The following is a 14,362-nucleotide window of genomic DNA, read 5'->3' on the forward strand; positions in this document are numbered from 1 at the left end:
TGAAATTATATTTGTGCTGGTCATATTCAGCATTCAAAAACTGCTCAGTAATGCCACAATAACTAAAATCATAAAAGGCAGGCTTCACAATTTACTAAAACAATTTAGTTTACACTAATAAAGAGTGCGAGGTAAAATGTAATGAAGCATCAAAATGTTTAATATTTCACAACCTTTTCAAAATAGAAATGTAAAGCTTCAAAAAAAAAACATTCTCTGATGAAAACTACTTGACCTTTTGATACATTTCATCACTTTAAATTGAAAACACTGAATAAACCATTTCATTTATGATTCAGAACCAAACATAACAAGTAATGTTTTTTTTCAATACAAAAAAAAAATCCAGTTTGTAATCTTTTATTTCTTTAAAAACAATTTAATTGTTTAACTTTTTTATTTAAAAACTCCCCATGTACAAAACAAATCACCAAAATGTTCATGGCATGGTAATGGCTTTGCTATGGACCATTTGTGAGTAAAAGTTATAGGTTATCTGGTAACAACTGGAAGACAATTAAATGTACGTAATAAAGAAATAAATTGCTGGAACACTGGAATGCAAAACAAAAAAAAAGTTTATTTTTAAAGAATATGATCACCAAACATGGCCTTTAAAACTAAACACAACCCTAACCTGCAACAGTTGGTCTGATTAGTTTGTTTGTTGCAACCAGCTACCGTGAACACTTCTGAAAACAAATACTAAATGTGTCCTTAATAATAAACATTTATTACAGTCTTACTTAGAAACTCAAGTTGCAAAGACTGTTAATAATTCAAACTTCAAAGTATGAAATGTAACATGATTTTGGCACTGAAAGAAATGTATTTTGTAAATATGTAAATAACAATAACCATGTACAGAAACAATCTGCAAAAATACACAAATGATTGGTAAGAAAATACACTTCATAAGTGATCAATTATTTACAAGTGCTTGCTCCTTGTACTAATAAATTAAGCAATGTTTTAAAAATAAAACATTAATAAAACAAAAATACATCGAGTACATTACACAATACCCATGTAATGGCAGCTTTTGCTCTTTTCTATCTTCTTATGATCGTAATCACTTCACAAATATGAAAAGTTTGTCATTTTTAGAGGAAGTGCCACTTGTCCACTGCAAAACAGAAACAATAAAGCTAAGTAGTTTGTAAATGTGAAAATAATGATAACAAAGTGCAATATTTACCTTCAGGAGATACAGGAAGGGGTTCCCCATATTCTGCGGTCTACAACAGCAAAAAAGTATTTGTCTTTTGTTTCCAAAAATGGGAAAAGGTAAAGAGTCAGTATTAAAGGAGAAAAAAAAACTCACAGTTTCAACCACAGCACTGGCTTCTTCATCACTACATTTGAAGGGACTATCGCACAAGGACGAGTTTTGACTAAAAAAAGGACAACATAAATACTGTCATTATAAGCACATCAAAATGTCAATTTAACAAAGTCCATTAGAAGTCAACCATGATCGAGCCGACATTTTCAATTCTATTGCCAGAGAACTTCAAAATCAACTATCAATTAATTTGTAAAATCCCTATTTAACTAACAAACTAAAAACCCAACATATGCTATCATTTCAAGTAGGGCTGGATAATATATAGTTATCGCATTGTGCACATAATTAAGTTAACAAAACATTTATCATTTAAAGTGTTATCATCATTTAAGTCAGGTTAAAGTATTCAGGCATAAGGAATTACATTTCTCATTTAGAAAGATTGGTTGTATTTATGTATATACACGATGAAGACTATACAAATGTTGTATTACATTGGAAATAGGGCTGAACAATATATCATTTGCGCATCAATAACACAAATGTATGTATCCGCAATAGTCACATTGCAGGATTATATAGGATTTAATAAAGATTAAAAGATAAACATTTTTTTATTATTTATGCAATTATAATTGTTAAATTTCTGTACTTGAATACCATTAGACTTCCCAGAACAACATAAATCTGTTTATTACACTTATTTTTGATCGGACACATTTATATTTGCTTGGAATTTATTAGGATATTTATCTGGATTATATGATTTATTTTAGAGTAAAAGATAACAACATTATTATTTAAAAAAATAATTTATGCAATTATGATCATGCTATTTTACATTTGACTGTTCAATTTCTGTACTTGAAAACCGTTAGACTGCCCTGAAATCTATAAAGCGCTGTTTATTTGAAAAGTTATTTTTGCTTTTGATTTATTATAATGTATGCAGATGAACTGCACAGAAAAAGACTAGATCATCCCTGTCTTGAAATCTTTCAAAACAGAGCTATTCAAATCATCTGGTTAATTTATATTTATATCACAATAAATTTTGCGGTAAAACAAAATATTGCAATGTCAGATTTGTCTAATATCGTTCAGCCCTAATTGTAATATTAAATTTGTGTATCTGAATATTGGTCGACATGCAATTATAATTGTTCAATTTCTGATTTTTTTTTTTTTTTTTGTAGATACACTCCCTTACAAAATCATCTCAATGCACCTAAAATTATGAATTCTTTACAAATACACCTATTAATATCATCTGGTGAAATTGTATTCAATATTGTAATATATGTCTTAGTAGAAAAATAAAATTGATCAATATCAGTTTTTTCCAATATCCTAATATCCAATATACTATTTCTTAATTTCAAGTCTATTTGTTAGTGAAATAGGTATTTTGAACTTTGACATTTTAGTAGTAATTAAATAGTTAAATTTGATAAAAGTAAACATCGGCCAAATATATTAGCCCCCAAAAGACTGGTATCATGCATCAGTCATTGGTTGCCCTGATTTCTAACTTTACTCTTTTAGCATTGAGTAAAGTCAAAATACCATAAACTTTTTTCAGATCACAGCAGGGACATAATTGTTGTAGAATGTTGATGTAGTTTTAGTTCAATTTAAACTGTTCAGTTCAGTTGTTACTACACAAATGTCAGTTAAAGGACAATCTACTGAAGAGCAGCTATATAGCCCCATCAAGCAAGGCAAATCAAGTGAAATCGGCCCCCCCAAAAAACGTATATTGGTTGACCTCTGCATTTTAATGTTATTAAATAAATCTGACATCAAAAATCTCTCACTTACCAAACTATTTCATCATCTTTCATCTTTTTTCGCATCACCAACGCTTTCCAGTAGCTATGTGTTGATTTTATGACTTCTATGGCAAAGTCCTAATATGATAATAACAACAAGAACATTAGATGACTGATCATTAAACTGATTTACACATCACTTTCATAGTCAATCTACTAACCTTATCCTTAAACTGTCCATTGAATGCAAACTGGTTTTCAGGTTTTCCATCAGGTACTTTATATTTTTTAAACCAATCCACTGTAGCCTCAAGATGTCCAGGCTTAATCTTTCTCACATCCTCAATACCTGTTAATGACGCACCATTTGAGACTACAGTCATAAATGAAGACAATACCTAGAGTATATATAACCCGTTAAAAATGACCCACTGTTAAGGCTTGATGAATCAGGGTCCTCTACATTGATGGCTATTACTTTCCAGTCAGTCTCTCCTTCATCTATCAAACCCAGAATTCCAAGAACTTTAACCTGAATCACCTGCCCCGTAACACACACCTGAGACAGAGATTAACAGGTGTCAAAATTAAAGAGATTTAAAACAAAAAGTTACCTGTGTTTGGGGGGAAAATTATATATATATATATATATATATATATATATATATATATATATATATATATATATATATATATATATATATATATATATATATATATATGTATATATATATATATATATATATATACACACACACACACACACACACACACACACACACACACACACACACACACACACATATATATATATATAAAATATGTAAGCTTATTTTATATATTTAACATATTTTTACAACTTTAAAACGTAAAAATATAATAACTTTTATTTTGTAAAACACAAACTGCATTACACATTAAACCATGCAATTTTACCAACCTTGGAGCCAATCTCGCACACATCTATTGGGTCATTGTCTCCACAGCACATGGTTTCCTTGTCAGTGTGCTTGGGATCTTCCCATGTCTTCACATATTGGCAAAACATATGAAGAACATAAAAAATTATATTCACAACAGCAGATTTTTATTTATTTTTGCAAAAACAGAACATCACCTGTGGAAGTGCACCATAGTTCCAAATGTATCCTTTGTGTGGAAAAACATTAGCTACATATCGTAGCTTGCCTTTCTTTACATCTTGCCTGATTGGGTTTAATGGTTCCTTTGTAGCTATCTGTGGAGAAAAAAAACTAGTCAACATTCAGAAATGTGACACTAAATCACTTACTATTGAATTGAATAACACAATATAACATACTTTTGTTTTGCTCATCAAAACAGTTTTTTTTAAACTGTACATTTTATTGATAGATGTTGCACTTAATACTGAACTTACACAACTTAGATATTAGGCTATATATCTATAAAATATATATTAATATATCACATTACTATACATATATAACATTTTATAACATTATTGTTCCAACTAAATAGTTCTACTAATCTAATTTAATCTAATTTCAAGAATTAGATTCATTGTTAAAATCCACCCATCTGCAAAATCAAGCCAAAATCAGACACTATGATGAAAAACAATGATCAAAAACCTCATTCTAGATATTCAAGATTTACTTTTGTTTTTGTTCATTGAGTTTTTCTTTCCTGTTGATGCTATGCTAATGCAACCTGGGGTCCATTCTTTGTAGCTCGCTTAAACGATCCAAGTTGATTTAGCAGATCCTGGATCTTTTAATATTGATAACTGATCTCTGGCTAATATGATTCTTCAAACAAGTTCGCGAATCAGATTAAAAATGTCAGGATGAACTGATATGAGATTGCTGCGTGCGTTTTGAAGGACAGATCTATCGATCCTCGAAATCACGATCTGCAATGCAATGTTTGGCTGATGGCACAGCAGCATAATGACATCATTTGATTAATATTCAATTATACCAAATTCGCTTTAAATAGTTTGTTAAAAATGATACGCAGTAACTTTCTACCTTTGTTGTGAGCTGCAGGCTTTACACTTTCATGACTTAAAGAGTATTTAGCAATTTGTTTAGTTTTACATTTAAGAGCGGATTTTCTTTACAGTATTAAAGTATTTATGTTTCTTAATTGGCATAAGGAAATTTAAATTAATTTTGTATCAAGCATTTTGATATTAGTAAAGGCTTCTACAACTTTTGCAAAGCATCAAATCACCGGCATATTAGCTGTCAAAACATGTGCATGACTGCATAAATTATTATTACTTTATACATTTTAAAAAAAGCACCCTGTTTTTGTACCTATATTTCAAAAGGCAGATTGCATAAGTTTTATTTATATATTTATATAAATATAATTAATTATTTAATATAAAATATTATTAATTTTTATAAATGATAAAATTATATATCATTTTTTAAAAACTATTTTACTATTTACCCAAGTTTATATAACCTATAGCAGGGATGGCCAACCCTGTTCCTGGAGAGCCACCTTCCTGTAGATTTCAGTTGCTACCTATATCAAACACACCTGAACCAATTAATTAGGACCTGAACACCCCGTGATAATGGGCTATATGCACGCATTACTTCCGCGTTTTGTCTAAGGCCGCGGTCCAGCTTCCGGTCTGGGTGATTTTAAGCAGAGGTGAACAGTATTATGGCAGAGTCGTCAATATTTACTCGCTGTTTGCGAGTAAATTATGGTCAACGATGTGCAAATGATTGTCCGGATGTGCTCTACAACACCGCAGAGCAAAGCTTGAGAAAGGTTTCAAGTTTTATGCATCTTCCTACCTGTGCAATTATGAAGGTAAGTTCAGCTATAGCCTGAAGGCTAACTTTAGCGTTAATACTCTTACGATCCGTCCATCGGCAGCTTTATCACGTAAAAATAATCATATGTGTACGTAATTCTGTCTCATAGTGTCAGGTAAAAACAGGGCAGGAATAAGATCTCAGTGAGAGCTCATTACTACCGATAGATCTATGAAGAAATCGGAGTCTCCTCACCAGCTGAGAGTAGGACAGCATACATGTGAAGTTCTGTCCCAGTCATACTTTTACTGTTCTAAAGTGACCACCACTGTTCAGTTCGGATAATTACAGAAACACAGATGCTGTCTTAGCTTGTAAGCATGATTAATGAGCAAGATATATTAGGAATAAAATAATACAATGCCGTTCCATCCACAACAGACAAATAGCACTGTGTCAATGCTGAGATTTATTGCTGAAACAGTGGAGATGACAGATGCAGTGTAACCCTGTAGATAGCATGCTTTCTATTTAGTCGATAACATTGTAATTAAATGGGAGGGTGACCCAAAACAATAAGGTGTCATTAGGTAATTTCACATCAACAATTTGTCTATTTCAATATTTATTATTATTTATATTAATGAACAAATGCTTATTCATTGTGCTTGTTAACTCACAATGTAATAGCTAATGTTAACAAGCATGACTTTGGATTTTTATTCATTAGTAAATTAGTTTAACAATGCTAACTATTAAATATTAAATAGTTATTTTAATAGTGAGCAAATACATTAACTAATGAAACCTTATTTTAAAGTGTGACTAAAGGGAGCTACTTTTAAATGATTTAAATTAATGATTAACAGTGTAGTTTAACCTGATGATATTGCTGTAGATGCCTTTCAAAAGAAGATATTTTGGAGAAAGCTGAAAACCTGTAACCATTGACTTCCATAGTTTGAAAAAGAACTACTATGAATATCAGTGGTTGCAGCTTTCTTCAAAGTATTTTTGTTTGTGTTAAACATCCGAAAGAAAGTCAAACAGGTTTGGAACAAGTGAAGGATGAGGAAATAGAATTTTCAGTTTTGAGTGAACTGCCTTTAATGACTCTCTTTAAAAACCTATTAATATTCTTGTTTCTGTTTTCTAGGTAACATGAGATTCAGAGCTAGAAAATTTTATGTGTTACTTCATCCTGGAGCGGACATCCGTCAGAAGATCCATGCCATCGCCTGCTAGTTAATAGCTCCTGCTCTTGTGTGGCTGAGAGTGGGATTTGCAAACATTTGGTTGCTTTGCTTTTCCAGACAGCCCATTACTGTGAAATGTGTAATGTGTGTTGTCACATGAACAATTGTTTGGAATGGATCAATTATGTGTTAAGTTCCATGAAACAGATGGGTGTTTATTTATTTATTTAATACGTATCAGCCCAAATACCTCTCTATCCACAAGTTACAGAAGAAGCACCTGATTCAAGAAAACAACTGATTCAATGTCGTTGTTTCTGTTCATCTGAATAAAATATTTTTTTCAAAATGTTACATTTTTTTGACAATTTTTATTTCAAATTACATACAGTGAATTATATTTTATATGTACAGTGAATAAAATAAAGGTCTTTATTCTGAATTAAAAATTGCACTTAGAAAGTAGCTTAAGAAATGTTTATGTATATTAATGTTCAGTGTTTTTTTACTTCAAAGGCAATGAAAACAAACTATTATTTGCCATAAAAGCTCCTTTCTTTAAATGTCTGCATCCTGTTGGCACTCGAGCCTCGATCAGTTTGCTAGACTGAAAATGTCAGCTACACTCTTGTTTTTTTCTGTTTCTGTAAAATTCTCACGTTTAATATCAACAACCCACCTCTTCTGCACGACTTTGTCTTTTGGAAACGTGTGGAAACTAAGGTAAGAGTTCAATTTTTGACGCTATGCATTGCTGAACACAGCAGTGGTATCTACAAGTACTGTTCTCACTTCTTTGAAATGACACTTTTAAACGTTTAGATGTCATATTTATGTAGCTGACATAAACATATATAAGTGGGCTATAATGGCATAAAACATTAAGACAACCGTCCAAAACATTACTCGTTTTTATCAGTAGCGCTCCTGTTGTAGCACTGTACTGTACGATCGGCGGAAGTAGGCTCGGGGTCTTAAATTTTACCGGAAATGCGTCACGCGCCGCCGTGCATAGAGCCCATTACAGGCAGGTGTGTTTGATATGGGTTGCAACTGAAAGCTGCAGGAAGGTGGCTCCCCTGACCTATAGGTTACTACTGTAAGAAAATAAAAGAATTCAATACATACTTTTAGAATCACCTTTGCTTAAAATGACCCGATCTAATCCTGTTTATACAAAATAAGCCTGCTCCCTAGCAGGTTTGAGCTACCAGACCGATTGCTATGACAACAACTGTCAGATGAGTATTGAAAAACGAAACAATCCTGGATTCTGTCAAATCATCAATAACCAAATCCAGCTAACGGAGTAATCCACGTATGAAGAAAAAAACCCCTGTACAGGGAAGGAAAATTATAAAAAAATTTGGAATAATTACATCACACACTGTGGTGATGACACACGTCCTTTTGTAAAAGTGCTGCTGATATGGGCTAATTTGTTACAATGAAAACTGATGATACAGACATAAAATGGTGACACAAATTTAAAATCTAACTTGCATAATGTGTTATTGAAAATCAACCTTGCTTTGATAAGAGTAATTATCAAGTGTAGCTTTTGATCAAACAAGCTACTTTTAAATAATAATGTCATATTTTTAAACATTAAATTGCATGCGAATGACTGGACCCTTCTCTTAGATGTTTTAGATGTAGTGAGAAGTGTGACAAATTATCTAATATAACGACAATCAAGTTGAAGTGGATAGTTTTGTTAAATGGATTCTGTAATCAATCCCTCATAACATTACCAATTGATAATATTTTAAACCCAAGAGTATTTATAATTGGTGGGCGTGATTTTTACCATGTCTCAAGAATCAATGATAAAAAAAATCTACTTACCTCCATCTTAGCATTTGACCAACGAGGTACTTCCACGACCATATTAAAAATTATCTGTTAAAGACAAAAATAACATTGCCATATGCTTTACAATAATGTCCTGATGAATGGTGAATGGTTACAATAACGTACCCCATTCATTTTCATTTTCTTTGGTGGAACAACACAGTCCTGAAATGAGACATACAATGTCATTGAAAAATAAGAGTAAAAACTGCCAGTTATCTAGATTACAAAAAAAGTTTCTAAATGAATTATTAATTTATTTACTACTGGAACTGATATGAAGTAGGCTGCACATATTTACATTATGCTAACCTGTTCATCAGCAACATACAGAGGGATGTCATGGAAGGGGGATATGTATTTCCCATCTGAAGTTTCTGCAAAACAAATATTGTAATATTACTAATTTAACAATGTATACATTTAAATGGATCCGAATGTATCAATAAAGTACTTGTTTTTAGATATTTCTGTATAAGACTTCTTTAATAACGTATAAAAACAATAATTCTACTCCTTTGCTCTTTCACTTCCAGGAATCTCCCGCCGTTAGCCCTAAGAAGCGAGGTAACATGTTTTTTTTTAGCAATAACCATTTCAGATCAGAAAATGTGGAGGACCTAAAAGTATGTTCGTGTTTGTAGATGTCAGTCAAGCACGTGAAGGGCAATCTTACTTAAGTAAATCCTGTAGTCAGTCGAGTTTGGACGTCCTCTCTGCTCTGTTAAGTAATGCACCATTTTTCTCATATGAACGGAAGCTGCAGAAATTAAAGACTTGCTTTTTCGAGAGGACTGTGTAGGGATAAAAGCAGCAGAAAACTTCGTCGCAGTACGAATAATAACTGAACACATTATTTACATCCACTCACATCGGTTCCTGATTGTTAGTGAATGTCTCACACATTCATCGTCACAAAATCTTTTAGTTGTTCCATACTGCCACCTATCGTCACATGAACGTAATTTACAACAAAGGAAAATGACCCTAATGGAAACCATTTGAAAGATTTTTTCCTTGGAGGACAGAACACTACATGATTTGCTTAAGTTGTAAATGCACGTGGCCTACATATAGTTAAACACATGAGAGTGAAGCAACTGCAAATGTTGTGGTCTTCTGTGCAAAAAGTGCATGTGACATATTCTACACAAACAATTCTGAAATGTATCAATAATTAGGGGAACTTTTAACAAAACTTTTTTGGACCTCTACCTATAAAGCAATAGATGATAAATTATAAAATAACAAATGAAACAATGAAATAGTGATACAATAAGTAAAAAAGCAGATGTTCAAATTCCAAAGCTGAACCAGTTGTCAGGTACATTTACTTTCAGATATATCCATCTGTGTGCAGGGGAAATCTTTCACATCTTATGTTTATCCTTCTTGTTTCATCATTTAACCAACTCCAGTGGTGCAGTAAGTTAGAAAAATAACATATCCAAACATTAAATTAAACAGAATACTAGTGTAAAATGAATTAAGACACCAAATAAAAATTAAACAAATAAATGGCACCATGGATTTCCTGTCAGGAATCACTTTATTTCCATGTTTGTTTGTTCTGTTTCAGCACATGGCTTTATCTTTGCATTTACCATGTGCTTTTTTCTGCAGTGGACCGCTAATTAAAAGCCATTTTCTCATTAATGCAATGTTTCTTTGGCGGCACTTCAAATCAGCCTGTTGAGTGCTCTCTACTGCCCCACTCCATTGATTATTATTCAGTGGTCAGTCACTGTAACTGCAAATTAATTTCCTCTGAATCCAAGATGGCCGACAGAAAGCCACACTCAATAGTATCTGGATGCAGCCTTTATGATGCAAGCTGAGATTGCATCACTCAGCGATGCAATGTCAGACACAATGCACTCAAGGGAGTGAGTGACGTCACTGTGATGGGTAGGGTTAAAGGAGAGGTTAGATCAGCGGATTAAAAAGAATTGGATGCAGCTCAGATTGCACTGCACTGAGTCTGCAGCCAGACCCCACTCGCCACACTTGCTGACAACTAATGTCAATCCTTATGTTTCAGAAGACCCCACAATATATAAAAACAATACGATCAGAAAAACATCTAAGTAACAATATTATTATTTTATTAGTCTTTTTTTTTTTACATTCTATTTCAAATAAGTAAACCAAAGATGCTTCATTTCATTTTTTCTGAAAACAAAGCACCTGAATGCAACAATCATTTAATCCCAAATTCAGGAGTGGGTAGTAGGCCTATAAAATACTTAACTATGCATTTTTTACAACCAAGTTCATATATGTATTGTAGCGAACAGGGTGCATTTATTTTCAAATTAGAATGGGCTCCACAGAAGAGTCAATCTCTCTAGAAACCCTCATAACACATAATATTCATTTATTCGTTTTCTTGTTGGCTTAGTCCTTTTATTAATCTGGGGTTGCCACAGTGAAATGAACCGCCAACTTATCCAGCACTTTTTTACGCAGCGGATGCCCTTCCTGGGAAACATTCACACACACTCATACACTACAGACAATTTAGCCTACCCAAATCACCTGTCCCACATAGCCTACCCAATTCGCATGTACCGGAGCACCCGGAGGAAACCCACGCGAACGCAGGGAGAACATGCAAATTCCACACAGAAACGCCAACTGACCCAGCCGAGGCTCGAACCTGCGACCCACCGACCTTCTTGCTGTGAGGCGACACTACCTACTGCGCCACTGCGTCACCTACTAACTCATATGCCATCTTGTAATATTTCCCCATATTCTCATCTTCCCAAAGTCAAAGTAAAAGCCATGGAAAGATTGGGAACTAAGCTTACAAACATTTCCTAATATAGAGAATATAAAACAAAAAGGCAATAAATTTTAATCAACACAACTTTCCAAATCCTAAAAGAATTTTAAGATTAAATGGATTATGATAAAAATTAAGATCCAACATTAAATAATTAGAGGGTGGGCCCATTTATCTCTCACTTTTTTATTTATACTCACCTGAATAGATGTCACCTTGACATTGTTTTATCAATAAAAACATTTGTGAGTCATTGTTACAACAGTTAATTGTAGTGGAAACTAATATTGACTAAGGTCAGCAGTCACATTACCTTACTTTTTCCTTGATAAAGACATCCTTAAGTAGGTTTTCAGTACCATCAGCTCAACATAAACTATTAGATAACCGATCTGCTACTTGTGTCATCACCCTACACATCTTCTTGTTTCACTTTGTACCAGGTCTAAGGAGTATAAATATAAATATAAAATGTATTTTTCCCACATTTTTCCAGTAGTATCTGGATGCAGCCTTTATGATGCAAGCCGAATTTGCATCACTCAGCTATGCAATCTCAGACACAATGCACTCAATGAAGCGAGTGACATCACTGTGATGGGTAGGGTTAGGGGTAGGGTTAGGTGAGCCCATTAAAAAGCATTGGATGCAGCTCAGATTGCACTGCACCAGGTCTGCATCCACACCCCTCACCATTTTCAGCTATTATGACCCCTAATATATTTGTGCCTTAGCCGTTGTTGGGTTCCTATACAGTTTAGAATGGTACTAACCACTGGATGGTGTTACTGAGTATCCCTGACAGTTGATGACATGGAATCTCACATCTCCTGTACACTTTTGCATATAGTTGCGTATAGTTCTATCTCTAATGGACCCTTTTCACAAGCCTGTTATGATGCATTTCATGGTCATTCGCATCTTAAATCTTTTAAGTTTTTAATATTTAGATTTGTTTAAAATATTATAAACACTTATATGCATTTATGTATGTATTATATAATCTTTGCTTCAAATTACAAAAAAAAAAATTAACAATTGTGTGAGGTGTTTCTAATGCAGCGTCTATGGGAGAGAACAATAAATTTGACGTTTTTCTCTCCTCTGGCTGCCTTCATCAGTCTCACACAATATTTTTTTTTTTTCTCTGAAAGCCTTAATAAAACCATCGAAGAGTTTTTTATTTATTATTTTAGCAAATAAGATTGTAAAAACATTTTTTATGTACTCTCCCATTCACTGCGCTCTTTTCCTAACTATGATGACTTCCGCTACAGAGAAACCTGGAAATGTGAAAAGGGTATAGCATACATGACAATTCAGCTGTATCATAGTTGCTCTCCCTGGATGATACCTAATTTTGAAAATAAAATCAGCAAGCTCAGCAACACAATGATGGCGGTATATATATAATGACATGGTGGTATATTTATCCACCTTATTTTTTTGTCTGTTCCCATTCATGGTTCCCTCACTAGAGTTGGGATAATCTCATGAGACCCTCTTTTATCATGCTGTCTACTATGAAGGCTGTTGTTAGCATTTTCACTATTGCTTAAGATGGTTGCCCTGTTGCAAAAGATCTAGCCCAATTGCATTATATCCAATGATTAACTCTTCTGTAAGCTCAAATTGTTTTTTTCTACCAGCAATAGCACAAACAGCTCTGTGCTGGCTGCCCCAGAAGATTCAAGATGGAACTTCAATCCGCCTACTGAAAGAGTTGCCCATCTTATTTACAGGTTTGCCTGTTAATGCATCAGGTCTTAAATTCTCCTTTGTCTTTTATAATTTTACATAAGAACATCAAATACTTTCTTAGTTCTCACTTCATCACTTTCTATACTTTGGGCAAAGCATAATTTACAGTAGGTAGATCCTTCCAACCTGTCTCTGTTACATGAAACGTGTACTAGAAGGATCCAATTTTGCATTTAAAAATACTTTATTGACAGTCAATATAGCACGTGAACAAGTCCAAAAACAGAAAATAAACAAAAAAAGATACGATATCCTGCACAAACAGGGATTGGGGAAACAGACAGGAACAGAGTAGCTCTGGGTGTCAGAGGGTTCTCTCCGCCAGCCCTGAACACAGACAGAGAGCACATCAAAATTAACAACGAACTGACACGAGACAAGAGACGTGCTGTCCAGATATAGCCGAGATAATGAGTCGCAGCTGGCTAATCAGGATAGCAGGATTCCACATTGCATGTGACAAAACACTGACGTAACAGACACACGTGGAACACCAAAACAAAACAAAACCATGTGACCAAACAGACACTCGGAAGTACGCACAGACCTACAACTGTGACAGCACCTCCTCTCCTATGAGCACCTTCTGGGAGCACCAGAGTAGGCGGAATAATGGCCGCATAAAAAACTGGCTTTAATTTGGAAACATGAAACATAGGATGTATTTTCCTGTGTGCTGGAGGAAGTTTGAGGCTGGCTGCCACCAGACTAATTATCTTGGTGACAGTGAACTGGCCAATAAAATTTGGGTGCGAGTTTATTACATATGGAAAGCAAGGGAATATTCTAAAAAGCTACACTTTCTGACCGATGACATAAACGGGAGGCTTAGACTGGTGGCGATTAGCTTTACCCTTGATGCGCACACCCACTTTGAGGAGGGTCTGTCTGGCCTTGTTCCAAGCGTGTTGGCACCTCTGGACAAAGGCGTGGGTGGAGGG

At 33.9% G+C, this 14,362-nt stretch overlaps 1 protein-coding gene across 3 annotated transcripts; it reads right to left on the bottom strand.

Annotated features, from left to right (window-relative positions):
- Positions 1-560: 560 nt before the first annotated feature.
- Positions 561-9,772, bottom strand: ppa2 (inorganic pyrophosphatase 2). 3 transcript variants are annotated; one of them, XM_087235357.1, is made up of 13 exons: positions 9,744-9,772; positions 9,549-9,632; positions 9,185-9,249; positions 8,999-9,037; positions 8,867-8,920; positions 4,178-4,297; positions 4,001-4,087; positions 3,493-3,619; positions 3,282-3,409; positions 3,110-3,198; positions 1,325-1,394; positions 1,199-1,238; positions 561-1,126 (listed from the first exon to the last, which is right to left on the bottom strand). In XM_087235357.1, the coding sequence occupies exons 2-13, from the start codon at positions 9,619-9,621 to the stop codon at positions 1,104-1,106; spliced, it is 915 nt and encodes a 304-aa protein (XP_087091483.1). In that variant the 5' UTR covers positions 9,622-9,632; positions 9,744-9,772; the 3' UTR covers positions 561-1,103.
- Positions 9,773-14,362: the final 4,590 nt, after the last annotated feature.

Source organism: Danio rerio, chromosome 1 (genome assembly GCF_052040795.2).
Source record: "Danio rerio strain M-AB ecotype USA chromosome 1, GRCz13ab, whole genome shotgun sequence".
Classification (NCBI taxonomy): Eukaryota; Metazoa; Chordata; class Actinopteri; order Cypriniformes; family Danionidae; genus Danio; species Danio rerio.